This window comes from Microcaecilia unicolor, chromosome 6 (genome assembly GCF_901765095.1).
Source record: "Microcaecilia unicolor chromosome 6, aMicUni1.1, whole genome shotgun sequence".
Taxonomy (NCBI): Eukaryota; Metazoa; Chordata; class Amphibia; order Gymnophiona; family Siphonopidae; genus Microcaecilia; species Microcaecilia unicolor.
In genome coordinates this window covers 116,681,219-116,708,589 of record NC_044036.1, presented here as the reverse complement: position 1 = coordinate 116,708,589, position 27,371 = coordinate 116,681,219, and the positions used below count along the sequence as shown (strand labels likewise).

General features: G+C 46.5%; 1 protein-coding gene across 5 annotated transcripts in view; it reads left to right on the top strand.

Moving 5' to 3' along the window:
- SUCO (SUN domain containing ossification factor) overlaps positions 1-27,371 on the top strand; it is a 256,708-nt gene that overhangs the window by 85,296 nt on the left and 144,041 nt on the right. For all 5 annotated transcript variants that reach the window (XM_030208502.1, XM_030208500.1, XM_030208501.1 and 2 more), the window contains exon 11: positions 1,697-1,802. In XM_030208502.1, coding sequence (XP_030064362.1) covers positions 1,697-1,802 — 106 coding nt within the window. The remainder of the gene's footprint in view (positions 1-1,696; positions 1,803-27,371) is intronic.

Below are 27,371 nucleotides of genomic sequence, written 5' to 3'. Positions count from 1 at the left end.
GATCAATTGCCCACATTAGTTACACAGGAAGATTGTCTCCGTACTTTTTTCCCCCGTTAAATATTTTAATGAACTTCATTGCTTGTTCCAGTTGCTAGGTTAGCAGCACTGAAAATTAAAGCTCTGTTTATGCAAAAACATAGTGCAATATTAGTATACTTCATCCTTGTTCTAGAGCAGAGCTAAACAGGCTATGGCAGTCCACATCCAGATCATGGAGGCTTCTGTCTGGTTCACATTAGTAAGGCCAGTCCTGGCTCTTAGCAACAAGAGCATGCCTTTTACAGATGAACTGAGCCTTCTGTTTGGTTCTCAGGGCCAAAGGTTTGCTTATCTCTTCCCTAAATTTAGCTATCTATATAGTTTAAGGTATCGGTGTCTTCCACACATCAACATTTAGACACTTTCATGGGCAACGGAACTGTTTCTAAAGATCCTATATAATAATTTGCACCTCCAACGTTCTATGTCTGGATGCCTGGGTTTGTAACATCCATAACCACTCATTGCCCCGCCCTCGCGTCAAAACGTAATGACGTCAGAGGGCGGAACAGTGAGAGAGAAGCCAGCCAGCCAGAGAACGTTCAGGTACAAATCCAGGGGAGGAGAGAATCGTCCCCCTTTCCCCCCCCCCCTCCCTCTCCTCTGAGTGCTAGCCTGTCCTGCGCTGCCTGCCCTCTTCTCCCAGTCCTTTGCCTGCTCCTCTCCTTCCTGCATGCCGCCCAGAATTTAAAAGTTCTTATCTCGGGGTCCGGCAGCAGCAGTGAAAGGCAAGCAGGCAGAATTTAAAAGTTCTTACCTCGGGGTCCGGCAGCAGCAGTGAAAGGCAAGCAGGCAGAATTTAAAAGTTCTTACCTCGGGGTCCGGCAGCAGCAGTGAAAGGCGAGCAGGCTCGACGCTTCAGCCTGCCTTCCCTTCTCTCTCAGCTCTGCCTCTGGTTCTGCCCTTGCGGAAACAGGAAATGAGGGCGGGACCAGAGGCAGAACTGAAAGAGAAGGGAAGGCAGTCTGAAGTGCTGAGCCTGCACGCCTTTCACTGCTGCTGCCGGACCTCGAGGTAAGAACTTTTAAATTCTGGGCGGCACGCAGGAAGGCAAGGAGTAGGCAAAGGACTGGGAGAAGAGGGCGGACAGCGCAGGTCGGGCTAGCACTCGGAGGAGAGGGGAGGGAGGGGGGCCTGGAACTCGGAGGAGAGAGGGGGGAGGGGGCCAGGCTGGAACTCGGAAGAGACGGAGGGGGGTTTGGAACTCGGAGGGGAGGGAGGGGGCCAAGCTGGAACTCTGAGGATAACCTTGCTAGCGCCTGTTTCATTTGTGTGAGAAACGGGCCTTTTTTACTAGTATTTTTATAAATAAATAGTTGAGAGCTTCATAGCCATGAATGTTTTTTTGATTATATATGTATTATCCACCCAGAAATGAGGATGCAACGCCACTAGTGGAATGTGGTTCTGGATCAAATACGGGAATTTGTGGTCATCTACCCAAAGTAGTACAAAATAAGAGGTGGAAAATAACTGGCAGAATGGGTAGGTCAGTTTGGTCTGTAGCTACCGGTCATCTGTTGTGTAGTGTGTTTCCCTCCAGACCAAGGGAAAATACTGGTATTTTATAATTTAAATGTTACTGTGTGCCCAACTTTAGTTTCAGCTGTGTTTTAAGAGTGTTGGCATCATGACTACTTTATTTCATTTTCAGGTATCCAACCAGTAAATGGATTAAGCTGGGCACATTCCATGGTAGAGATGAAAGAACAGTTCAGAGCTTCCCACTGGATGAGCAGATGTATGCTAAATACGTCAAGGTAATATTTTGAGGTTTAGGGACCTGAGCTTTTTCACATCATTTTGTTTTGAGTAAAGGGTTAGATATTATGATATCTTTCTCTTATTTAGCCTGTAATCATACTTCATAGTGTTAATATCGATGCTAGGAATTCTTGTACAAGTCGCCTTCTACAGTACCATATCAACTATTAAAAATGAGTCTATCTTCATCAAAAGATAAGTGAAAAAAATTGACTCAATTCTCATTAAGAGCCCATACTCTGGTACTTTTATAACTTGCACCCTTTTACAAGATGCCATTCTGAATGATTTAACACGTAAGAAATAAGTTTTTAAAGCACATTTGTTTAATGTTGTAAGTTATTCATCTTTCTCCCTCATTTTTCCAGTATGTGCTTGGTTAATAATTTTGAACAAAAGATCACTAGATTTCACAGATGTGCCCCTATTTCATTTGCTAAGATTCTAGTCTTCTATATCCTTTTAAGTCAATAGCGATGAGATGAGGCAAGAGTAGGCAAGTACTCATAACTGATATGAGCAGAACATCCAGTAAGAAAGCTGGAGTTGATAGTACTTGAATATAGCAGATATAAGAATGCACACACTCCATCACTGTCTGCAGAAGTTCCATATTCACCAAATGAAGTTCTGTGCTGAAATGATATGTGAGAAATGGCTCTGTTAAGGGAGAACCAAATTCTTATTTGACTTTCATGAGGAAATGAGTTTATATGTACAGTGCGGTCAGTTTTGGTGCTAAAATTGCCATGGCAGTCTGTTAACATACAGATTTTTTATACATGAAGTTTTCTTATAATTGTTCAGTCTGAAGTTTCTTAATACTGTTTTGTAAGCTTTCATAAGTGACTAACCTTTCTGTATCATGGGCCATAGGATTCAGAATATTGGGTGACAATGTAACCAGCTTCTGAGCTGTCTGGCCCTCTAGAAAAGGACACTTTGCTAGGTGCTATCATGTATGGAAATGTGTAGGTGAAATAGCCTCTCGTTTAAGTACTCAGGATCAAAATAAACATACTTGAGGACATTGCTAATTGCTGAACTATTTGAGCATATGGATTTCACCTTTCTCTTTTTCAACCCTGACAAAAATTTGTATGGCTTGAGTAAATAGACTGGCCTGTTTTGTGTTGTGTTTACATGAAATGGTCTTACTGCACATGAGTTAACTCTGTTATTGATAAATGTCTTGACAAATGATGTGCCAGCAAATGTACAGGAAGCTTACTGTTCTTTAGCTTTGATCCTCTTGTGTGAGTCCTTTTCACTCTAGAAAAATAGACTTATAGGAGTGATTGGCTGTCTCCAGGACGTAGAAATTCACCTTTTTGGACATAATTGTTGAGCTTATAGAGGGATTATTTTTAAACATTGTGTTAATACATAGAATAAAATTGAGAACTTTTTCCTATTGAGATTTCCTGCAGACTGTTTTCCTCTGCTTTGTGTGCAGTTGGCTTGTCACATGACATAAGCCAAACTAAAAAGGAAAAACAAGCTGTTGAGTGGAGGAGTAGCCTAGTGGTTAAAGTATAAAGCTGAAAACCAAGGAAGTCAGGAGCTACATGTGAGGAAAGCCACAGGAGAAAGCCATTATGTCAAAGTCTTTAATAAATATTCTAAACACAATGAAAGAAAGCCTAATATGGCTGTGATTGGGGTAATCCAAATGAAATATTTAAAAAAATGTTTTTTAATTTTTTTAAAGTTAAAATAGATATCTCAGCCCTACAAACTTCCAAAAAATAAATACATGCCAAAAGCTACTCCATCTGTTTCTACTAGGCAAGCAGATCACTGTTAATTGCAAAGTATAGAAATAAATGTATTTTTTCTCAAAGATAAACTTATCATCTTTTGATATTCCAGCAAATCAAATTGTCTTGGTCCAATCCTTAAAAAAGGTTTTGAACAAAAGAATTAAAAACTCAGAGGGAAGTCAGTACATCTTAAATCCATACCATCTACATGCTAGCCGAGCTTAGCCGAGATTGGGTGGCAGAGCCAGCCGGTGGTGGGAGGCGAGGATAGTGCTGGGCAGACTTATACGGTCTATGCCAGAGCCAGTGGTGGGAGGCGGGGCTGGTGGTTGGGAGGCGGGGATAGTGCTGGATAGACTTATATGGTCTGTGCCCTGAAGAGGACAGGTACAAATCAAAGTAGGGTATACACAAAAAGTAGCACATATGAGTTTGTCTTGTTGGGCAGACTGGATGGACCATGCAGGTCTTTTTCTGCCGTCATTTACTATGTTTCTATGTTACTATGCCATTTAAATCGGGCATAACCTTTTGGTGGTATTTTTATTGATGTCCTCAAAACACATCACACCACAGATTAAAACCAATAACAGATATAGGCACTTCCAAGACAGATATCTTAGGGGCTCTTTTACTAAGCTGCATTAAGTGCTAATGCAGCTTAAAATGATGTACTGCAGGATGTGCTTAGGTGTCCTGTGCTAACTACCAAATCTGCATGTGGTAAAAAATTTCAAATTCTTTTTTTTTTTTTTTATGGAGGCATTTTGGGGGAGGGGAGTGGGCATTCCTGCACTAAACAACGCATCCACATTAACACACTAACTGGTGGTATGAGGCCTTATCGCCTACAAAATGGATAGTGGTAAGTGCTCACACAGAAATTATTTTTAATGGCTATGCACTAATAGCAACATTAGTGCATTAGCCATTCATACAAAAATAGTTTCATCCAATAAGCATTTAAAAATCAATAAAAAACTCAGTAAAACTTGTTCTCATTTCATTTTTTCCCCTCTAACACCTTTGGCATTGCATAGCCTGTATATGTAATTTGTTATAGCCTTTTAAAGATATTTGTCTTGGAAGTGTATCGGCTGTCATGGGTTTTAACTTAGGGTACAGATTGTTTTTAAAAACGAACACCTGTCTAGTTTGATTGTTTTAAATACCATGTAGATGGAATGGATTTAAAATATATTGACACTCCCCTGTTTGAATTTTGTAATTTTTATCCTCAAAACCTTTTTAAGGATTAGATTGAGACCTTTTTTTATGATTTGATGACATCAAAATAAGGTTATGAGATTATATATTTTTCTCATCAAAGATGTACATATTTCTGTATGGTTTAATGGTATGTTTGCCTTTGCATTTATTAAGACAGTGATTTGCTTGTTTAGTAGAATCGGAGTAGCTTTTGGTATGTATTGTTTTGGAAATTGTTTATACTAGTAAAAAAGGCCCGTTTCTGACACAAATGAAACGGGCGCTAGCAAGGTTTTCCTCGGAGTGTGTATGTTTGGGAGAGTGTATGTGAGAGTGACTGTTTGAGAGTCAGAGTGAAAGTGTGAGTCCAATCCATGCTCCTCTGTCACCTGGCCCCTCCATTCATCCCTATCCAGCAATTCCGCTCTCTCCCTGAGGCCTGCCCTGCAATCCATATGCATCCATGGCCATCTGTCCCCTCCATTCATCCCTATCCAGCAGTTCCCCTCTCCCTGAGTCCTGCCCTTCCAATCCATGGCCATCCATGCTCCTTTGTCACCTGGCCCCTCCATTCATCCCTATCCAGCAATACCCCTCTCTCCCTGAGGCCTGCCCTGCAATCCATATCCATCCATGCCCACCTGGCCCCTCCATTCATCCCTATCCAGCAATTCTCCTCTCCCTGAGTCCTGCCCTTCCAATCCATGCTCCTCTGTCACCTGGCCCCTCCATTCATCCCTATCCAGCAATTCCCCTCTCTGCCTGAGGCCTGCCCTGCAATCCATATGCATCCATGCCCATCTGTGCCCTCCATTCATCCCTATCCAGCAATTCCCCTCTTCCTGAGTCCTGCCCTTCCAATCCATGCTCCTCTGTCACCTGGCCCCTCCATTCATCCCTATCCAGCAATTCCCCTCTCTGCCTGAGGCCTGCCCTGCAATCCATATGCATCCATGCCCATCTGTGCCCTCCATTCATCCCTATCCAACAATTCCCCTCTTCCTGAGTCCTGCCCTTCCAATCCATGCCCATCCATGCTCCTTTGTCACCTGGCCCCTCCATTCATCCCAATCCAGCAATTCCCCTCTCTCCTTGAGGCCTGCCCTGCAATCCATATCCGTCCATGCCCATCTGTCCCCTCCATTCATCCCTTTCCAGCAATTCCCCTCTCTCCCTGAGCCCTCCCCTCCCAATCCATGGCCATCCATGCTCCTCTGTCCCCTGCCCCCTCCATTCATCCTTTTCCAGCAAGTCCCCTCTCTCCCTTCCATGACCCCCCCTCGCATCCATGCTCCTCTCTCTCCCATGTCCCAGCCTGGCCCCCCCCCCCCCCCCCCCCCCCCCCCTTGGCATCCAGGCTGTCGTTTCTCCCCTGCCCTCCCGCTCCCATTGTTGTACTTTACTGGGCACCCTCTTCTGTCCCCCCAACATGCGTTTTTTTTTTTTTCTTCTTGTAAAATTTACCTCCGTGGCGGTTCCGGCAGCGAAGCGTCAGGGAAGGAGGCGGCGCTCTCGACGTCTAGGTTTCCCTTCGCTGTGTTCCGCCTTCTTTTGACGTCATCCTTGACGTCAGAAGAAGGCGGAACACAGCGAAGGGAAGGCTAGACGTCGAGAGCGCCGCCTCCTTCCCTGACGCTTCGCTGCCGAGCGATGCGATTGGTTGTGTCATTGCTCCGCCCTCGACGTCATCACGTTTGACGTGTGGGCGGGGCAGACACAATGCGATCTCACCCCCTTCACTTTGCTAAGAGAGGCTTCATTAGAACTTTGGAGGTGCGTTTTATATAGAGAGATATCTTCATATTTGTGGGTGTGTATGTTTGTATTGGGGTAAGGTCTATTTTATTTTTAACTTAATTTATATATATATATATGTGTATATATATATATATATATATATATATTTCATTAGGATTACCCCTGATGCACCCATGGGTGAAACATGGCCATATTGGGTTTTATTTTTCATTGCTTTTAGAATATATCAGACTGTAACATCAAAACCTGCTGTGGTTTCCCTCACTTCTAGTTCCCATCTGCTTAGCATGTGAGGAGGATGCCACTGTTTTCAGTGGTAAAAACCAGAGAAGCCAAAGTTCAAATCCTACTTTCCCACTATCGCCCCTTGTGACTTGGTCAAGTCGTTTGACCTCCTTTGTAAGCCCTGTTGAGCAGGAAATTAGCTACAGTGCCTAACTTGTAACGCGCCTTGAGCTGAGATTTAAAAAAACAAGTAATTTTAAATCAAATCCAAGATTACCACTAACCCCATAGCCTGAATATTCATGTGATTACTTTTGCCAGTAAAAATAATGGGTTATAATTGTCTCTCTTCTGCGTCCAAGTAAACCGATGAGTTTGATCTGTTTTTCTTCAGTGTCCCAGTTCCCTATAGCTGTAAGCCTGCATTCATTGCGCTTTTTAAGGTGTCTCTGATGTGATTTGCATTGAGCACTGTGTGAACCTTGGATAGCTAATAGAAAATTAGTTCATAAGATCATACATATTGCAATAAATCTTAGTATAAATGCCACAACTGAGGTGGTAGTTCTCGAAAGGTCAGCTGAAGTTAGGCTTCTAAAGTGTGCGTGCTAAGAGTGAATTCTATAATTGTCATTATAGATACCAGATTTTTGTATTTTATCTGTGATGAACTGATGTTTTAAGCCAGTGTTCTACTTCTCACATATTTTTTCAAGTAAAAGGGGGGAGCTGTGACTAGAAATAGTGGATACCTCCTGTCCCTTAATTTTATATTCTCACTTCTGACATTGTGGGAGCCTTCCAATTCAATGAGCTACTTTCTGGGTCTTTCATAGCTTTATGCTGGCCAGTCTTAATGAAGCTAGCTTCTGCCAATGGTTTAAAGTTGTAGTATATTTTGGTTTGTATTCAAAATGTTTCTTATTACCTTTTTAAAGGGAAATGAGTAGCAAATATTTCTCAAAGGACAAGCAGGATAAACAAGTCTTCACAAAATGGGTGATGTCACTGACAAAACTCAGCATAGGAAACACTACTGCAGCTTAGTTTCTAGAAACTTTTGAGTAGGCTTTTCTCACTTATATACCACTTATCACAGAAGGTTGCTTCAGTCTGCCTTTGTTTGGATATGGTCAGACGTGTTATTGGCGTTCACATCAACATGTTTTTTGTGAAAACTTTTCAAGTTTGTAAGCTTTCTTCAAGCCCCGTTTCTGTTCTGGGGTGATTTGTCATTGGTTAGGTTTTTCATTCATTTTTGTTTCTTTGCATTAGGCTCGTTACAGACCTTGTTCAAGCCATGAGTCTCAGTCAGGATAGTTTTCATCACCATCTTGTTTTGGTTTTGCATTGGCTATTTTTACAGATGATGTGTCCCAAAAGATCCCCCCCCCCCCCCCCCCAGCAGCTTTGAGAAGAGTACCTAGTGTAACAGAGCCATATCAATAGCAATTTTATTAAGTCTGTTTGTATTGTAACCCACCTAGATAGGTAGGATAGTGTGGGGTAGTAAATATTTTAAATAAATAGCTGGTGCGTGCAATGCTTGTGGCCTTATTATGATACCTCTTATTGTAAACTGTGTTCAGATGCTTAGAAGGAAGGATTCATGTCTGTGAGAACAGAGTAAATGACTCTTTCCTTAGCGTCCCTCCGGACCGGACCAGGATTGGACTGATGGGTTGTGCTCGTCTACCAGCAGGTGGAGACTGAGAAAAAACTCTGACTCTAGAGAGCCAATAGGAGCCCTGGCCATGTGACCTTAGCCTCAGTATTTTCTCAGTCTCCCAGCAGGTAGGAAGCGAGCCCATTATTCTCTCTCTTTATCTTTCTCTTTTAGAGGTTAATAATGCTACCTCTTCTTCTGTGCCTAGGAATTCTCTGTTAGACGCTGGTCAGGTAGGGATTTCTTTTCCTTTCTTTCTTTTACAGCCTCTGGGGGTGTTAAACTCGGGTGTCCCCGGGTCCCTCCCCTCTTCCTCCCCATCTCCCATACGTAGCTGGGAAGGGCTACCCTTTGTTTAGAAAGGTGTATGTCCTTTGGGAGAAGCAGCCACTATGGAAAGTTAAAAGTACAAGTATTTTTTTTCCTTCCCCAACGTTTTTAACGAGCAAGTTGTTTAAAAAAAAAAAAAAAGGGGGGACAATACTCAGTTGGCTATTGAACACCAGAATTGTAACGAGCAGGGTCAGCTGTTTAAAAAAAAAAAGAAAAGAAAAAGAACCCCAGCCTTCTAATGAGCAGAGGCAGCTGTGTAAAAATTAAGTAAATAAACAGAGAAGGATATAATGGTGTCTGGGGTTTTTGGCGTGTCATTTTCTTCCTCAGCAGTTGGTTTTCTCTGTTCCATCTCGCTTGGGCAGTGGGAGCTAGCTTGTTTAAAAAAAAAAAAAAGGGGGGCGCGCAGCGTTGTTTCTAGAGCTCAGCCGGCAACCGCACAGAGAGCTCAGTGAGGACGAGCACGCAACGCGTTCCTTCTCAGCGCCGGGGTGTGATTACTCTGGGCTCCTTCTTGGCGAGTTTACATGTTTTCTTTGGTCTCTTCCTGCGGTTCGCGTCAGCGGTTTTTTCTTTGCCGGTCCGTCGCGTCTGCCTCACTTTTCTCCGTTTCGCTTTCGGAAGGCCGCCATCTTGTCTTCGGCTGCTCTTTTTTCAGCGAGGGAACTTGATTCTGGTTTAGCTGGCAGACTGAGATCGTTTTTCGGGGCCAGTCTACGGGAACTTAGGAGGCGGGATTTTCCTCTCCGTTTGTTTCTCACTTATACCAAGCACTCTTATTTAATCTTGGGACTCCACTGTAGACTCTCTTTGTGTCAGGTGTTCAGCGCTGCGTTTTTCTGGTAGCGCTATATATATAGTTATAATAACAATAATGATACTTTCCAGAGAACTCATTTTCATAAGTACATAAGTACATAAGTAGTGCCATACTGGGAAAGACCAAAGGTCCATCTAGCCCAGCATCCTGTCACCGACAGTGGCCAATCCAGGTCAAGGGCACCTGGCACGCTCCCCAAACGTAAAAACATTCCAGACAAGTTATACCTAAAAATGCGGAATTTTTCCAAGTCCATTTAATAGCGGTCTATGGACTTGTCCTTTAGGAATCTATCTAACCCCTTTTTAAACTCCGTCAAGCTAACCGCCCGTACCACGTTCTCCGGTAATGAATTCCAGAGTCTAATTACACGTTGGGTGAAGAAAAATTTTCTCCGATTCGTTTTAAATTTACCACACTGTAGCTTCAACTCATGCCCTCTAGTCCTAGTATTTTTGGATAGCGTGAACAGTCGCTTCACATCCACCCGATCCATTCCACTCATTATTTTATACACTTCTATCATATCTCCCCTCAGCCGTCTCTTCTCCAAGCTGAAAAGCCCTAGCCTTCTCAGCCTCTCTTCATAGGAAAGTCGTCCCATCCCCACTATCATTTTCGTCGCCCTTCGCTGTACCTTTTCCAATTCTACTATATCTTTTTTGAGATACGGAGACCAGTACTGAACACAATACTCCAGGTGCGGTCGCACCATGGAGCGATACAACGGCATTATAACATCCGCACACCTGGACTCCATACCCTTCCTAATAACACCCAACATTCTATTCGCTTTCCTAGCCGCAGCAGCACACTGAGCAGAAGGTTTCAGCGTATCATCGACGACGACACCCAGATCCCTTTCTTGATCCGTAACTCCTAACGCGGAACCTTGCAAGACGTAGCTATAATTCGGGTTCCTCTTACCCACATGCATCACTTTGCACTTGTCAACATTGAACTTCATCTGCCACTTGCACGCCCATTCTCCCAGTCTCGCAAGGTCCTCCTGTAATCGTTCACATTCCTCCTGCGACTTGACGACCCTGAATAATTTTGTGTCATCGGCGAATTTAATTACCTCACTAGTTATTCCCATCTCTAGGTCATTATAAATACATTAAAAAGCAACGGACCCAGCACAGACCCCTGCGGGACCCCACTAACTACCCTCCTCCACTGAGAATACTGGCCACGCAATCCTACTCTCTGCTTCCTATCTTTCAACCAGTTCTTAATCCATAATAATACCCTACCTCCGATTCCATGACTCTGCAATTTCTTCAGGAGTCTTTCGTGCGGCACTTTGTCAAACGCCTTCTGAAAATCCAGATATACAATATCAACCGGCTCCCCATTGTCCACATGTTTGCTTACCCCCTCAAAAAAATGCATTAGATTGGTGAGGCAAGACTTCCCTTCACTAAATCCGTGCTGACTTTGTCTCATCAGTCCATGTTTTTGTATATGCTCTGCAATTTTATTCTTAATAATAGCCTCCACCATCTTGCCCGGCACCGACGTCAGACTCACCGGTCTATAATTTCCCGGATCTCCTCTGGAACCTTTCTTAAAAATCGGAGTAACATTGGCTACCCTCCAGTCTTCCGGTATTACACTCGATTTTAGGGACAGATTGCATATTTCTAACAGTAGCTCCGCAAGTTCATCTGTCCTACTCGTTCAGACCTATAACGGCTTCTTTTTGGGCCCAGAATCAGATCTCTACACTTTTAGGCTTCGCTTTTATGTATATATTTTACATGGACTGATTGCTTACTGTAGCCTTCTGCATTTTTACTCGTTTTCACGTTTTTAATACCATTTCTGTATGTCCTTGAATCACTCTATGCAGTATTTAGACAGCCTTTTGATGCTTGTTTCTCTATGATCTATGGTGATTTTCACTGTGTGTCCGTAGTGCACAGTTACGCCTTCTGGTTTAGTACCTTTCAAAATGTTATGAGTTGATCATTTGGGTTACGTATGGGCTTTTTTTCCCATAGGCATGGTTTCAGTCAGGTATTATTTTTTGTGGCTGTATTTGTACAATGTGTGCATATATAGGAATATATATATTGTAATAAGTACATAAGTAATGCCACACTGGGAAAAAGCCAAGGGTCCATCGAGCCCAGCTTCCTGTCTACGACAGCGGTCAATCCAGGCCAAGGGCTCCTGGCAAGCTTCCCAAGCGTACAAACATTCTATACATGTTATTCTCCGAGGACAAGCAGGCTGCTTGTTCTCACTGATGGGTGACGTCCACGGCAGCCCCTCCAATCGGAAACTTCACTAGCAAAGTCCTTTGCTAGCCCTCGCGCGCCCGCGCGCACCGCGCATGCGCGGCCGTCTTCCCGCCCGAAACCGGCTCGAGCCGGCCAGTCTTCTTTTGTCCGCACTCGGTACGGTCGTGTTTTCGCCGTGTCGAGCCCCGGAAAGTCGACCTCGCGCGTCCAATTTGTTTTGAACGTGTTTTTTTTCCTTCGGGAAAGCTTTGTCCTAGTCGGGAAGTGCTCCGGAAACCCCCCGCCGGGTTTCGTGTAAATCCTCCCCGTTCTTCCAGCTTTTTTGCCCCGGTAAGTTTTCTTTCGTCGTCGGGGTAGGCCTCTTTTCGGCCTCGGTCGAGATTTTTTCTCCCTCTAAATTTGGTGCTTCAAATTTCGCCATTTCGGCTTTTGATTTCGCCGGCGTGATTTTTCCGCCCATGACATCGAAGCCTTCCAGCGGCTTCAAGAAGTGCACCCAGTGCGCCCGGGTTATCTCGCTCACTGATCGACACTCGTCGTGTCTTCAGTGTCTGGGGGCCGAGCACCGCCCTCAGAACTGCAGTCTGTGTTCCCTGCTTCAAAGGCGGACTCAGGTAGCGAGACTAGCCCAGTGGAACGTGTTGTTCTCGGGCTCTTCGTCGGCATCGGCACCGGGATCTTCGAGTGCATCGACGTCGTCAGCGTCCAGACCATCTTCCTCGGCCGCCCCTGCATCGAGTGCATCGAGGCATCGGGCCTCTGCATCGGCGCCGAGACATCGGATAGCTGCATCGACGTCGGTGGTACCAGGACCTCGTCTGCTGATGTCGTCGGACGGTGGTGCATCGGGTGGAGTGCAGGTGAGGGCTGTCCATTCCCCTGCTGGTGGCGGTGAGCCCTCGGGTGGGTCTCCGCCTACCCTGAGGGCTCCTGCGGTACAGCCCCCCCGAGATCGACCTTCTTCAGTCTCGGCCCCGAGGAAGCGACGGATGGATTCGACGTCCTCCTCGTCGGTGCCGGGGAGCTCCGGTGACATGCTTCGGAAGAAATCGAAGAAGCATCGACACCGGTCTCCTCCCCGTGTCGGCACCGAGAGCTCTGGGTCGCCGAGGGATTCGGCACCCAGCAAGCATCGGCACCGAGAGGACCGCTCACCCTCTGTTCAGGAGGTGTCGATGCGCTCCGCTCTGGACAGCCCGGAACAGCCTCCACGCCCGGAACAGGTACTGACGTCGACGCCTGCATCGACCTCTCAGCCTTTCTCTGCAGCCGCTCTAAACGAGAGCCTCCGGGCCGTTCTCCCAGAGATTCTGGGAGAGCTGTTGCGCCCTACCCCTCCGGTACCGGCGGTGCTTGCGCCACCGGTACCGTCGAGCGTGGCGCCGGCTGGCCCATCGCCCAGGTTGAGGTCCCCGACGTCGGTACCGCGTGCGGTACCGACCGCGGCCACCTCCCAGGAAGGCTCCCCGACTACGTCGGCGGAGGGAGCTTCGCCGATGCGGGCGAGGGAGTCTACCTCTCGACGCCCCCATCGTGGACGGGGTTCCACGGAGTCGAGCAGGGCGAGGTTGCAGACACAGGTCCGTGAACTTGTGTCTGACACCGAGGGTGAGGCCTCGTGGGAGGAAGAGGAAGATCCCAGATATTTCTCTGACGAGGAGTCTGAGGGTCTTCCGTCTGATCCCACTCCCTCTCCTGAGAGACAGCTTTCTCCTCCCGAGAGTCTGTCTTTTGCCTCCTTTGTCCGGGAGATGTCTACGGCCATCCCCTTCCCGGTGGTTGTGGAGGACGAGCCCAGGGCTGAAATGTTTGAGCTCCTGGACTATCCTTCTCCACCTAAGGAAGCGTCCACTGTTCCCTTGCACCATGTCCTGAAGAAGACATTGCTTGCGAACTGGACCAAGCCATTAACTAATCCCCACATTCCCAAGAAGATCGAGTCCCAGTACCGGATCCATGGGGACCCAGAGCTGATGCGCACTCAGTTGCCTCATGACTCTGGAGTTGTGGATTTGGCCCTAAAGAAGGCTAAGAGTTCTAGGGAACATGCTTCGGCGCCCCCGGGCAAGGACGCTAGAACCTTAGACTCCTTTGGGAGGAAGGCCTACCATTCCTCTATGCTCGTGTCCAAGATCCAGTCTTACCAGCTCTACACGAGCATACACATGCGGAATAATGTGCGGCAGTTGGCGGGCTTGGTTGATGCTCTTCCCCCTGAGCAAGCCAAGCCTTTTCAGGAGGTGGTCAGGCAGCTGAAGGCGTGCAGAAAATTCCTGGCCAGAGGAGTTTATGACACTTTTGATGTTGCGTCCAGGGCCGCTGCTCAAGGTGTGGTGATGCGCAGGCTCTCATGGCTGCGTGCCGCCGACCTGGAGAATAGAATCCAGCAGCGGATTACGGACTTGCCTTGCCGTGCGGATAACATTTTTGGCGAAAAAGTCGAGCAGGTGGTAGAGTCTCTCCACCAGCGGGACACCGCATTCGACAAGTTCGCCCGCCGGCAGCCTTCAGCTTCTACCTCTACAGGTAGACGATTTTTCGGGGGAAGGAAGACTGTTCCCTATACTTCTGGCAAGCGTAGGTACAATCCTCCTTCCCGACAGCCTGCGGCCCAGGCTAAGCCCCAGCGCGCTCGCTCTCGTCAGCAGCGTGCGAATCAGCAAGGCCCCGCGGCTCCCCAGCAAAAGCAAGGGGCGAGCTTTTGACTGGCTCCAGCAGAGCATAGCCGACATCCAAGTGTCAGTGCCGGGCGACCTGCCTGTCGGAGGGAGGTTGAAAGCTTTTCACCAAAGGTGGCCTCTTATAACCTCCGATCAGTGGGTTCTCCAAATAGTCCGGCAAGGATACACCCTCAATTTGGCCTCTCAACCTCCAAATTGTCCACCGGGAGCTCAGTCCTACAGCTTCCAGCACAAGCAGGTACTTGCAGAGGAACTCTCCGCCCTTCTCAGCGCCAATGCGGTCGAGCCCGTGCCATCCGGGCAAGAAGGGCTGGGGTTCTATTCCAGGTACTTCCTTGTGGAAAAGAAAACAGGGGGGATGCGTCCCATCCTAGACCTAAGGGCCCTGAACAAATATCTCGTAAAAGAAAAGTTCAGGATGCTTTCCCTGGGCACCCTTCTCCCCATGATTCAGCAAAACGATTGGCTATGCTCTCTGGACTTGAAGGATGCCTACACACACATCCCGATACTGCCAGCTCACAGACAGTATCTGCGATTTCAGCTGGGCGCACGCCACTTCCAGTACTGTGTGCTACCCTTTGGGCTCGCCTCTGCGCCCAGGGTGTTCACAAAGTGCCTAGCTGTGGTAGCAGCGGCGCTTCGCAGGCTGGGGGTGCACGTGTTCCCATATCTCGACGATTGGCTGGTGAAGAACACATCCGAGGCAGGAGCCCTGCAGTCCATGCAGATGACTATTCGCCTCCTGGAGCTACTGGGGTTTGTGATAAATTACCCAAAGTCCCATCTTCTCCCAGTGCAGAAACTCGAATTCATCGGAGCCCTGCTGGATTCTCGGACGGCTCGCGCCTATCTCCCAGAGGCGAGGGCCAACAACTTGTTGTCCCTCGTCTCGCGGGTGCGAGCGTCCCAGCAGATCACAGCTCGGCAGATGTTGAGATTGCTGGGCCACATGGCTTCCACAGTTCATGTGACTCCCATGGCCCGCCTTCACATGAGATCTGCTCAATGGACCCTAGCCTCACAGTGGTATCAGGCCGCCGGGGGTCTAGAGGACGTGATCCACCTGTCCACGAGTTTTCTCGAATCCCTGTATTGGTGGACGATTTGCTCCAATTTGACTCTGGGACGTCCCTTCCAAATTCCTCAGCCTCAAAAAGTGCTGACCACGGATGCGTCTCTCCTGGGATGGGGAGCTCATGTCGATGGGCTTCACACCCAAGGAAGGTGGTCCCTCCAAGAAAGCGATCTACAGATCAATCTTCTGGAGTTGCGAGCGATCTGGAACGCTCTGAAGGCTTTCAGAGATCGGCTGTCCCACCAAATTATCCAAATTCAGACAGACAATCAGGTTGCCATGTACTATGTCAACAAGCAGGGGGGCACCGGATCTCGCCCCCTGTGTCAGGAAGCCGTCAGCATGTGGCTCTGGGCTCGCCGTCAAGGCATGGTGCTCCAAGCCACATATCTGGCAGGCGTAAACAACAGTCTGGCCGACAGGTTGAGCAGGATTATGCAACCTCACGAGTGGTCGCTCAATTCCCGTGTGGTGCGACAGATCTTCCAGGCGTGGGGCACCCCCCTGGTGGATCTCTTCGCATCTCAAGTGAACCACAAGGTCCCTCAGTTCTGTTCCAGGCTTCAGGCCCACGGCAGACTGGCGTCGGATGCCTTCCTCCTGGATTGGGGGGAAGGTCTGCTGTATGCTTATCCTCCCATTCCTCTGGTGGGGAAGACTTTGTTGAAACTCAAGCAAGACCGAGGCACCATGATTCTGATTGCTCCCTTTTGGCCGCGTCAGATCTGGTTCCCTCTTCTTCTGGAGTTATCCTCCGAAGAACCGTGGAGATTGGAGTGTTTTTCCGACCCTCATCACGCAGGACGAAGGGGCTCTGCTGCATCCCAACCTCCAGTCCCTGGCTCTCACGGCCTGGATGTTGAGGGCGTAGACTTTGCCTCTTTGGGTCTGCCAGAGGGTGTCTCCCGCATCTTGCTTGCTTCCAGGAAAGACTCCACTAAGAGAAGTTACTTCTTTCATTGGAGGAGGTTTGCCGTCTGGTGTGACAGCAAGGCCCTAGATCCTCGCTCTTGTCCTACACAGACCCTGCTTGAATACCTTCTCCACTTGTCTGAGTCTGGTCTGAAGACCAACTCCGTAAGGGTTCACCTTAGTGCAATCAGTGCATACCATTACCAAGTGGAAGGTAAGCCGATCTCAGGACAGCCTTTAGTTGTTCGCTTCATGAGAGGTTTGCTTTTGTCAAAGCCCCCTGTCAAGCCTCCTACAGTGTCATGGGATCTCAATGTCGTTCTCACCCAGCTGATGAAACCTCCTTTCGAGCCACTGAATTCCTGCCATCCGAAGTACTTGACCTGGAAGGTCATTTTCTTGGTGGCAGTTACCTCGGCTCGTAGAGTCAGTGAGCTTCAGGCCCTGGTAGCCCAGGCCCCTTACACCAAATTTCATCACAACAGAGTAGTCCTCCGCACTCACCCTAAGTTTCTGCCAAAGGTTGTGTCGGAGTTCCATCTGAACCAGTCAATTGTCTTGCCAACATTCTTTCCCCGTCCTCATTCCTGCCCTGCTGAACGTCAGCTGCACACATTGGACTGCAAGAGAGCATTGGCCTTCTATCTGGAGCGGACACAGCCCCACAGACAGTCCGCCCAATTGTTTGTTTCTTTTGATCCCAACAAGAGGGGAGTGGCTGTAGGGAAACGCACCATATCCAATTGGCTAGCAGATTGCATTTCCTTCACTTACGCCCAGGCTGGGCTGGCTCTTGAGGGTCATGTCACGGCTCATAATGTTAGAGCCATGGCAGCGTCGGTAGCCCACTTGAAGTCAGCCACCATGGAGGAAATTTGCAAAGCTGCGACGTGGTCATCTGTCCACACATTCACATCTCATTACTGCCTGCAGCAGGATACCCGACGTGACAGTCGGTTCGGGCAGTCAGTTCTTCAGAACCTGTTTGGGCTTTAGGATCCAACTCCACCCCCCGAGGGCCCTGTTTGTTCTGTTCCAGGCTACACTCTCAGTTAGTTGGTAAATTTTTTAGGTCAATCTCAGTTATGTCCTCGCCGTTGCGAGGCCCAATTGACCAATGTTGTTGTTTTGAGTGAGCCTGGGGGCTAGGGATACCCCATCAGTGAGAACAAGCAGCCTGCTTGTCCTCGGAGAAAGCGAATGCTACATACCTGTAGAAGGTATTCTCCGAGGACAGCAGGCTGATTGTTCTCACAAACCCGCCCGCCTCCCCTTTGGAGTTGTGTCTTCCCTTGAAGTGTATTGTCTTGCTACATACTGGACTGGCCGGCTCGAGCCGGTTTCGGGCGGGAAGACGGCCGCGCATGCGCGGTGCGCGCGGGCGCGCGAGGGCTAGCAAAGGACTTTGCTAGTGAAGTTTCCGATTGGAGGGGCTGCCGTGGACGTCACCCATCAGTGAGAACAATCAGCCTGCTGTCCTCGGAGAATACCTTCTACAGGTATGTAGCATTCGCTTTCCTGGAACTCTGGATTTATTTCCCAAGTCCATTTAGTAGTGGTTTATGGACTTGTATATGAAACAAATAATTTATACTAACCAGTGCCTACGTTTGCTTAATTCAGTTTCTTACAAATTGCCGTCAAGTGCAGGAGTCTCAGGTGATCTACTTGCAGAGGCAGCAGCTACAGACGTTTTTTCTGTCTCATATGAATTGCGTTTTGGGATATGTTTCTTCTGATTTCATATGTGTCTCAGGGGTATATTGTACATCTGCAGTGGCTGACGGTTTACTGGACCTTCAGTCAAGTTTGCAATAAACATTTATATACCTTCTTCTTGGTCATGACATTTTATTCTATGATGATTTATTTGGCTTACTGTGGTTTCCTCGATAATCTTTACGTACTTCGCTTTCTGTAGCTCTGTCGGCAGTGGTCTCCGATATCTCTAGGAGTTTGTAGTTCAGGATTCCTGTTTCCACTTTCTGCAGCTGAGGCGGAATCATTGCAGATTGTTCGAGATGGCTATGCCTCTAGTTTTGTCAACCTTCTTTCAGCCGTCTTTCTAGAGTCTCCCTGTCCTTCCCGCCGCACTGCTAGTGCAGTAGGAGACAATCTTCAGCGGCTCTTGGATCCTCAAAATTTTTGATTTGTAATCATCCTATTTGGTTGGTTGGCGCCTCTTGGATTTTCAGGCTTTTTGCTATGGAATCATCCTATTTTGTTTGGTGGCGGTTCTTGGATCTTCAAGATTTTGGCTTTGTAAGCATCCTATTTTGTTTGTTGTCAAGGTAGTCTTCCGCGTTCTCAAGGTCCCATGTTTTTTTGTAGAGATACTGGTAATTTTGTGCAGGGCACTGTTTTTTTAATATCCTTAGATCTGCTGGCAATTTATCTACATATTCCTTTCTGGACCGCTTTCCAAAGGTTTTGTGCGGTAGGAAACCATTCTTTTCTACTTGTATTTGGCCACTGGTCCATGGCCCTACTGTTACAGGGCACTCATCTTCTTGTTTCCTCTGGCCAGTGGTTCTTGTGGTGTATTTAAGACAGTTATGCCTTGTACTTTGCCATCTTTCTCTCGGATGTCTTTCACCAGTTTTCCCTATCGCTCTCGCAGCAAGGCAGGTCAAGTAGGGAACTCCCTACAAGGGCTATTGGTCCTTACACCATGGCCTCGCTCGATTTCTTCAGAATGCAATTTTTTACTTTCTAGTTCCTAAGAAGGAAGTGTCTTTCATCCTATTTGGATTCTCATTGCCGTTGAGCGCGCTTTTAAAGGCTCAAGTCTTTATCACCAACTCCTTTGATTCCTCATTGTGGAGTTTCGTGCAGCACCTTGGCTGACAGAATCTGTTCTGCATATTTCTCTCAGACTCAGTCTCTAAAGGTTCACCATAGTTATGCTACCCCTCAGAAAAGAGGTGATTCTTCTTCATGCATGGCTAGACGCCTAGCTATTTAAAAAAAAAAAAAAAAAAAGTAAGAAGTAAACAAAAAGACCTGGCTTGTCTACAGAGTCAGCAGGCCACAGTCCGAGAGGTGCAATTTTTATTGTCTTCAGGATGCATTTCGGGGTTACCTGCGACATGGTGGCAAGGTTTTCCCTTGGCAATTGCCTTTTGCAGCGGCACTTCCATGCTCTTTCTCTTTGAGTGTCCTGAAGCATTTCCAATCTTCTTTATCAGTGTTAACCTTTGTGTGTTGTTTATGGGGCCTTTGGTTTTTTTGTTCCAGGACTACCATGTGGTCTCTTTTCATGGAAACTTACTTTTCCTCCATTGCTATTGGCATTTGATTTGCTTCCAGGGATAGCATCTGGTCTCTTTACGTTGCCATTTACCTTTTCCTCTGGGTGGCATTTTGGCACTCTACGGGACTGTCAGTCGCTCTCAGATCAAGTAGGTTTCCCTGGGGGCTACCGACTTATTATGAGCACTCTGTCTTATGTCGGCATTGTGACATATTCTATTCGTCCAGAATATTTTTCCTGTCCTGATATTTCAAAGTACTCAATCTTGTTCTCTGGCAGGACTGATTCTATCTTATGTTCTGGCAGAATGGTTTTCGGTCTCCTGGCAAGATCCGGGATATGCGGATCTTCAGCGTCTTACTTGGTGTCTTTTCTACATCTTCAGGTTAGCTCGGCCAGGCTGTTCCAGAGTCCAATCTTTCACTCAGGCCAAGCTTGTTTTTATTTTAGTCTGTGGTTTTCCTACGGTCTTCTTGAACTGAGACAGGATTTGCTGCTTCAGTAGTTGTAGCTATGCGGCGGTTGCCTCGTCGGACCGTGTCTCTCTCTCTCTCTCTCTCTCTCTCTCTTCTGGTTCCTTCTTTTCTGTCTACCGGAATGTCATCTTTCTCAATCAGTTTTTTCTGTCTGTTCTGGGGTCAATAATTTCGAGTTTAACAGACATCTTGCCAATAAGGGAGCTGTTACATGGTATTGCTCAACTGTCACAACTATTGACCATTTTCGGCGCTGGGATGGTCCTTCTGTTCTTCTAGCCGATTGGCGTAAGATATTGGTCGTTTCTACCTCACTATGTCTAGATGCATTAAGGAGATCAGAACTTCTATTTCTGTCCTCTCCGGGAGTACAGTTACAGTAAGGCCCAAAAAAAAAAAATTCATTCCACGACTAAATGATCGGTTGTTCCTTGGCAGAGTGATTTGTTTTGGGGTCCTCAGAGTACTTTTGTACATTGAATGGTCACTATCGCCGGTAGCTGCTCTTGGCAACTCCAGTAGTTCCACCAGGTTTCATAGGGTCCCTCCCGTAACATTACTGCTTTGGTACTTCCCATCAGTCCAATCCTGGTCCGGTCCGGAGGGACGCTAAGGAAGGAGAAATTAGATCTTACCTGCTAATTTGCTTTAACCTTGAGTCCCTCCGGACCGGAACAGGCCCCTCCCAAGTTTCATCATTGGTTTTCTACAGAATATTTAAAAAAAAACACAAACAGATGCTAGTATATATAGAGAACTTTAAGTCGGTCATACCACGTCTCTGGTCGGAGTTGGTGGGCTCAGTTGCTGGAATATGTGTCTGTATGGGTTTATATATATATATATATATATATATATATATAACTCTGAGGGTTGCTGGTGAGTTCTAATTCTCGGGAGCCGTGCCATTTCTCTGGTGGGAGTTGCTGGTAAGCTTTACTACAAGAGGGACATATCACTTCTCTGGTAAGAGTTGCTAGGGGGCTCAGTTGCTGGTATGTATATGTAAAACTTTAGGTGGGCTATACCACTTCTCTGGTGAGAGTTGCTGGTGAGCTATAATACAAGTGAGCCATACCACTTCTCTGGTGAGAGTTGCTGGTGAGCTATAATACAAGTGAGCCATACCACTTACTTCTCTGGTGAGAGTTGCTGGTGAGCTATAATACAAGTGAGCCATACCACTTACTTCTCTGGTGAGAGTTGCTGGTGAGCTCTAGTACTCGGTTTTGCCGACGAATTTGTGGCTGCTAGGATTCCATACGGCACAGAAGGACTTTCTTTCCTGCTTTGTTATTCAAATACTGAGGCTAAGGTCACATGGCCAGGGCTCCTATTGGCTCTCTAGAGTCAGAGTTTTTTCTCAGTCTCCACCTGCTGGTAGGCGAGCACAACCCATTAGTCCAATCCTGGTCCGGTCCGGAGGTACTAAAGGAAAGCAAATTAGCAGGTAAGATCTAATTTCTCCTTGGTGCAGATAAGTCCAGTCCATTGACTTGTGTTTTCATGTGTCCTGGAGCTGCAGTGAATACTAGGGATGCATCAACATCAAGAGTACCTTGCCATCCTCAATGTCTAGCATTGATTGAAGCCATTGAGATTGGTCATCATCCAAGACCTGCCCAAAGAAGAGGATGGATTCATCTTCATCCTTCATCAGTGTAGATGGAGGCTGAAGTACGTCGGCATTGCACTCATTTGAGTGTGTCACCAAGATCACTGGTGTCAAAGTAACGTAGTAATATAGTAGATGACTGCAGATAGACCTGAACAGTCTATCCAGTCTACCTAACGTTTACGCTCCATTATCAATTCATGGTTAGACCAACAATGAATGTGGTATAAAATACTTGATCCTGGTCTGTCTTTGCCATTTCTGGGACCTAGACCGTAGACGTCCGCCCAGCACTGTCCAACTGCTGGAGGTGCCATCAAAGCCCTCTCCAACCCATCCTAAATTCAGTCATCCATTTTCTAATTAGAGATCCTCTCTTCATCCCAAGCCTTTTTGAATTCTATCACTGTTTTTGTCTCTGCCACTTCCCTTGGGAGGGACATTACTCCTGTCTACCACCCCACAACCTCAGTTCATGCCCTCTAGTTTTACTATTTCCCCTTCTCTGGAAAATATTTGTTTCTATATTAACTTTCAAGTATTTAGATGTCTGTATTATATCTCCCCTATCCATCCTTTCCTCTAGGGTATACATGGTCAGGTTGTCCAGTCTCTTCTTATACGTCTTGGCACAAGCTTCATACCATTTTAATCATCTTCCTCTGAACTGTTTGAAGTCTTTTTTACATCCTTAGCAAGATATGATATCCAAAACTGAACGCAATGCTCCAAATGGAACCTCACCAGCAACTAGTACAGGGCATCAACATCTCCTTTCTCCTGCTGGTTATGCCTCTTTGTGCAGCTTTGCATCCTTCTGGCTATGGCTACTGCCTTATCACACTGTTCATCACCTTTAGATGCTTAGACACCATCAACCCAGGGTCCCTCTCTCTGTGCATATCAGCCTCTCACCAACTAGCACATATGTCTCCTTTGGATTTCAATTTCCCACATACATTATTCTGCACTTCATATTAACTTTTAACTGCCAAATATTAAACCATTCTTCTAGCTTTTGCAGATCCCTCTTCATGTTGCACACTCCTTCAGGGGTGTCCACTCAGTTGCAAATCTTGGTATCATCCACAAAGAGGCAGACTTTACGTTCAATTTAGTAATGTTGCTGACAAATATATTGAATAGAAATGGCCCCAGCACTTATCTTTGAGGCACTCCTTTAGCCACCACTTTCTGATGGTGTCAACTAGTTTCTAATCCAGTTCACCACTTTGGGTCCTAACTTCAGCATGTCAAGTTTATTTAGGAACCTCCTATGAGGGACTGCATCAAAGATTTTGCTGAAATCCAAGTAGACATTTAAATACCTTTGCGGCGTATATGCACAGGTGGTGTGTCTTTCAATTGAAAGGGGATAGATTCAGAAGTAACCTGAGGCAATACTTCTTCATAGAAAGGGTGGTGAATTCGTGGAACGGCCTCCCGGTGGAAGTGGTAGAGACAAAAGGTGTCTGAATTCAAGAGAGCTTGGGACAAGTACGTAGGATCTTTAAGGGAGTGATAAGGAGAGTAGATAGCATGGATGGGCAGACTGGATAGGCCATATTGTCGGTAACTGCCTATATTTTTCTCTGTTTCTATGTATTTGCTTATCACATTCCCTTTTTCCTTATCACTCCCCACATAGCGGTTCATAGCATCTTTCAGCCTTACAATTCTACTTTTGCCTTTCTCCTTTTAGTAATATACCTGAAAAATTATCATCCCTCCTTACGTTTCTAGTCATTTTTTCTTCCGCTTGAGCTTTCGCCAACCCGTATATCTGTTTGCTTCTTTCAGTTTCATCCGGTATTTTCTGTATTTCATGAATACTGACTCTTTTGCCTCTTTTCTTTTTTGCCACTTGTTTGGAGAACCTATCGGTTTCCTTCTTCTCTCGCTTGTATTTACTCTCCTCATATAAAGTCTGTAGCTATTTTTATAGTTCAGCCTGAAGCACTGTCTTTCCACTTCTTGTGTCCTCCCATCCTGTCAGCTCTTTCTTTAGGTACTCTCCCCATTTTACTAAAGTCAGCATGTTTAAAATCCAGGGCTTTGAGTTTTGTGTGGTTGCCCTCAGTTTAGCTGTTCTATCAAACCAAACTGATCATTACTGTCTTTGTGGGCTCCAACTCGGACATCATATTTATTTATTGGGATTTATTAACTGCCTTTATGAAGAGATTCACCCAAGGCGGTGTACGGAGACACACTTTTCCCATTTGTGAGCACCAGATCCAGCGTCACTCCTTCCTTCGTGAGCTTCCTCACCATTTGTTTCCAGTTCCACAGATGGAGCTTTCCATTCCCTGTCCGTCAACAGCACATCCCCTTTCTTTCCCAACTTTTGGTTATCTACAGCCAGATCTTTGTCAAACTGCTCTGATTGACTCTGGCAGTCTGTAGACAACACCCATGCGGATAGAGATTCCATCTTATCTTTTCAAGGCAATCCATATTGCTGCTTCTTTCCCCATGCCCCCTGAATTTTAATATGGTTTCTCACATACAGAGCTGTTACTTTACCTTTTTGACCATCTCTATCCTTCCTAAATTGCCATATCTCATGCCAAGGGAAAGGGGATGGAATTTGATATTCTGCCTTTTCTGTGGTTAACAATCAAAGCAGTTTATATATTATAGACAGGTACTTATTTTGTAGCTGGGGCAGTGGATGGTTGTGACTTGCCCAGAAGCAAAAAGAGCTTCAGTAGGGATTGAACCCGGTTCCTCTGGTTCTCAGGCCACTGCACAAACCATTAGGTTATGCCCCCTGATATGGGGACCATTCATCCCCTGTGACTTCAGAAAGGGTATTATGGCCTCCAAGAACCTGAAACCCTATTTTCTGATACCTTTTGAAGTAACTCAGGAGGATGTGCTGACACCTACAGCACTCTCCACATCTATGTCAATTAGCCTTCTAAAAGCAGCCCACAAAGAAGTTGGGGGAGTGGATGGAATGCTGCTTTGCTCAACGTGATACTGTGGCTTTAACATTATTGATGCTGAGACAGATATGTAGCCAGTTCTGAAGACCTACACACTGCCTACAAGGTAGACATTGACATCAAAACCTTGAAGCAGCTCTAGGTTGAGGCCTACTGCACAGGTGTCTATCTCCAGACCTTTGGGGGAGGACAGGCCAAGTCTGAACTCCAATGTTAGGTCAAGACAGGCAGAGATCCAGATCTCCTATAGAGCATTTTTCTAGGTCGGATGCTGAATGGATTCTGACTGATCCAGATATTTCTAAAGAGGGCTTACCTGGATAACCATTGGATCCCCTTCCCACCTTATGAGAGAAAATAATCCCCACCAGTGTTTTGTGAGAGAAATGGCTTTCCTTTTTAAGGTAGAGGTGGAAATGAAGGATCAGCCAAGGTAGAAACACATTGGTTATCCTGTAATTCCTTAACAACCACCACCTCTGTCCGGAGGCTGAAGGAAGTGGGACCCTCCCACCCTTCTGTAGCTTCTATTAAATGGTTGATCGATGTATAGAGTCCAGAAGGCTGCTGGATTCAAGAAACAGCAGCTTCCTCACCATGCCATGGTAGTTGATTTAGCTCTCAAAAGGGTCAAGTTTCAAAGCTCATTCCTAGGGGACAGAAGCTTAGGCATTGGAGTCTTTTTGTGAGGAATTTTTTTTTTTTTTTTAGAATGCTATGCTCACATCCCACATAGTTTATTGTCATTGGAAAACATCATTTCTAGTACTGCATGCTGCCTTATGGCCTCACATGAGCACCCCAGGTATTCATTAAGTGCCTTGTGTCATAGCTTATCTATGCAGACTGGGAGTGGAAGAGATTCCCTATTTAGATTATTGGCTAGTCAGGAGTGCATCTTTGGAAGGGGCAAGAGGATCATTACGCGCAACAATTCAGGTGCTGGAGTTACTAGGGTTCATTATAAATTACCCAAAATATCACCTAAGCTTTCACAGCAATTTGAGTTCATACAGTCCTGCTAGGCACAAATTGTAACAGCTTTTCTTCCTTGGCAGAGGATCACTATTTTAATGTATGTTGTGAAAGAAATCCAAGTGAGTCAGCAGGTATCAGCATGGCAGATGTTGATATTGGCCCTCAGTGGACCTTGAGAACTTGGTGGGCACAGGCCTTCTGTCACGTTTTCTTTAGAACTCAGCCAATCTAACTGGCAAAAGATGTCCCCGTCCAAATTTACCTATTTCAATCCATTTTAACGACAGATGCATCCAAATTGATGTGGGGGGAGCCAATGTAGATGGTTTTCACACTTGGGGGGGGGGGGGGGGAGGGGGGGGCGCTGCATGCGGTCTTCCAGAAGATACTCCACCAGATACATTTCCTGGCGTTAAGAGCAATATGGAACATTCTAAAGGCTTCCAAAGAATGGCTGGCAAACAAGTTTGTTTTATTTAAGACTGTCAAGTAGCAGGAGGGAGAGGATCCTCAGAACCACATACCTGGCAGACAAACTGAGTAGAGTTTACAACCATATGAGTGCTCCTTCGATAGATCTTTTTGCCACATCTTACAAAAGAAAAGTCCCTCAGTTCTGTTCCAGGATAGAGGCACATGGCAAGAGAGCCTCTGATGCCTTCCACCCAGACTGGGGAGATGAACTTCTGTACAATTATCCTTCCATACCTCTCATAGTGAGAGCTCTCCTGAAAGTCATGAAACCAGAGCCCTTTGATGGCCTACATAGATCTAGTTTCTTCTGGAGCTTTTCATAAGAAGTCCCATTATTCAGGAGCATTACCTTATTTGGCAGACTGAGCCCCTAGCGGTGAGAATGTACACTCTTGACTTTAGAGATTGGAAGTTTAGATTGGAAGGGTGTCCGGTGAGGGAGACAGGTGGACCTGATTTTGCGGGGGAGGGGTGGTGGTAAGAAAAACAAGTGCCGGGCCTGGCAGTGCTGGGGGGAATGGGAAAGGAGATATCTGACCTGGTTGGGAAGGGGGAGAGAGAAGGAGGGATACTGGGCCTGGTGGGAGAATGGGGAGAAGCATTTCTCCAGGCAGGTGTTCAGAAGGGATTGGCATTGGGTTCAAGTTCAGCTTTATTTTTTTTGTTACATTTGTACCCCGCGCTTTCCCACTCATGGCAGGCTCAATGCGGCTTACGTATTACATACAGGTACTTATTTGTACCTGGGGCAATGGAGGGTTAAGTGACTTGCCCAGAGTCACAAGGAGCTGCCTGTGCCTGAAGTGGGAATTGAACTCAGTTCCTCAGTTCCCCACGACCAGAGTCCACCACTCTAACCACTAGGCCACTCCTCCACTTTTTCAGGGACTGACTACAGAAAATGTCTCTTGTAGCTCACCTGGATGTTGTTCAATTTCTTATGAGTGGGCCACTTTCAGCTTCCCTTTCATACACTGTGTCCAGAGTGGAACCTTAATTTAGTCCTTCGGGCTCTTCAGAAGTCTCCTTTGTGCCACTCTGGAAGGCCTCCTTGAAAGATCTTATGCTAAAGACATCATTCTTGGTGGTTGTTGCTTTGGCCTATAAGGTTTTGGAGCTTTAGG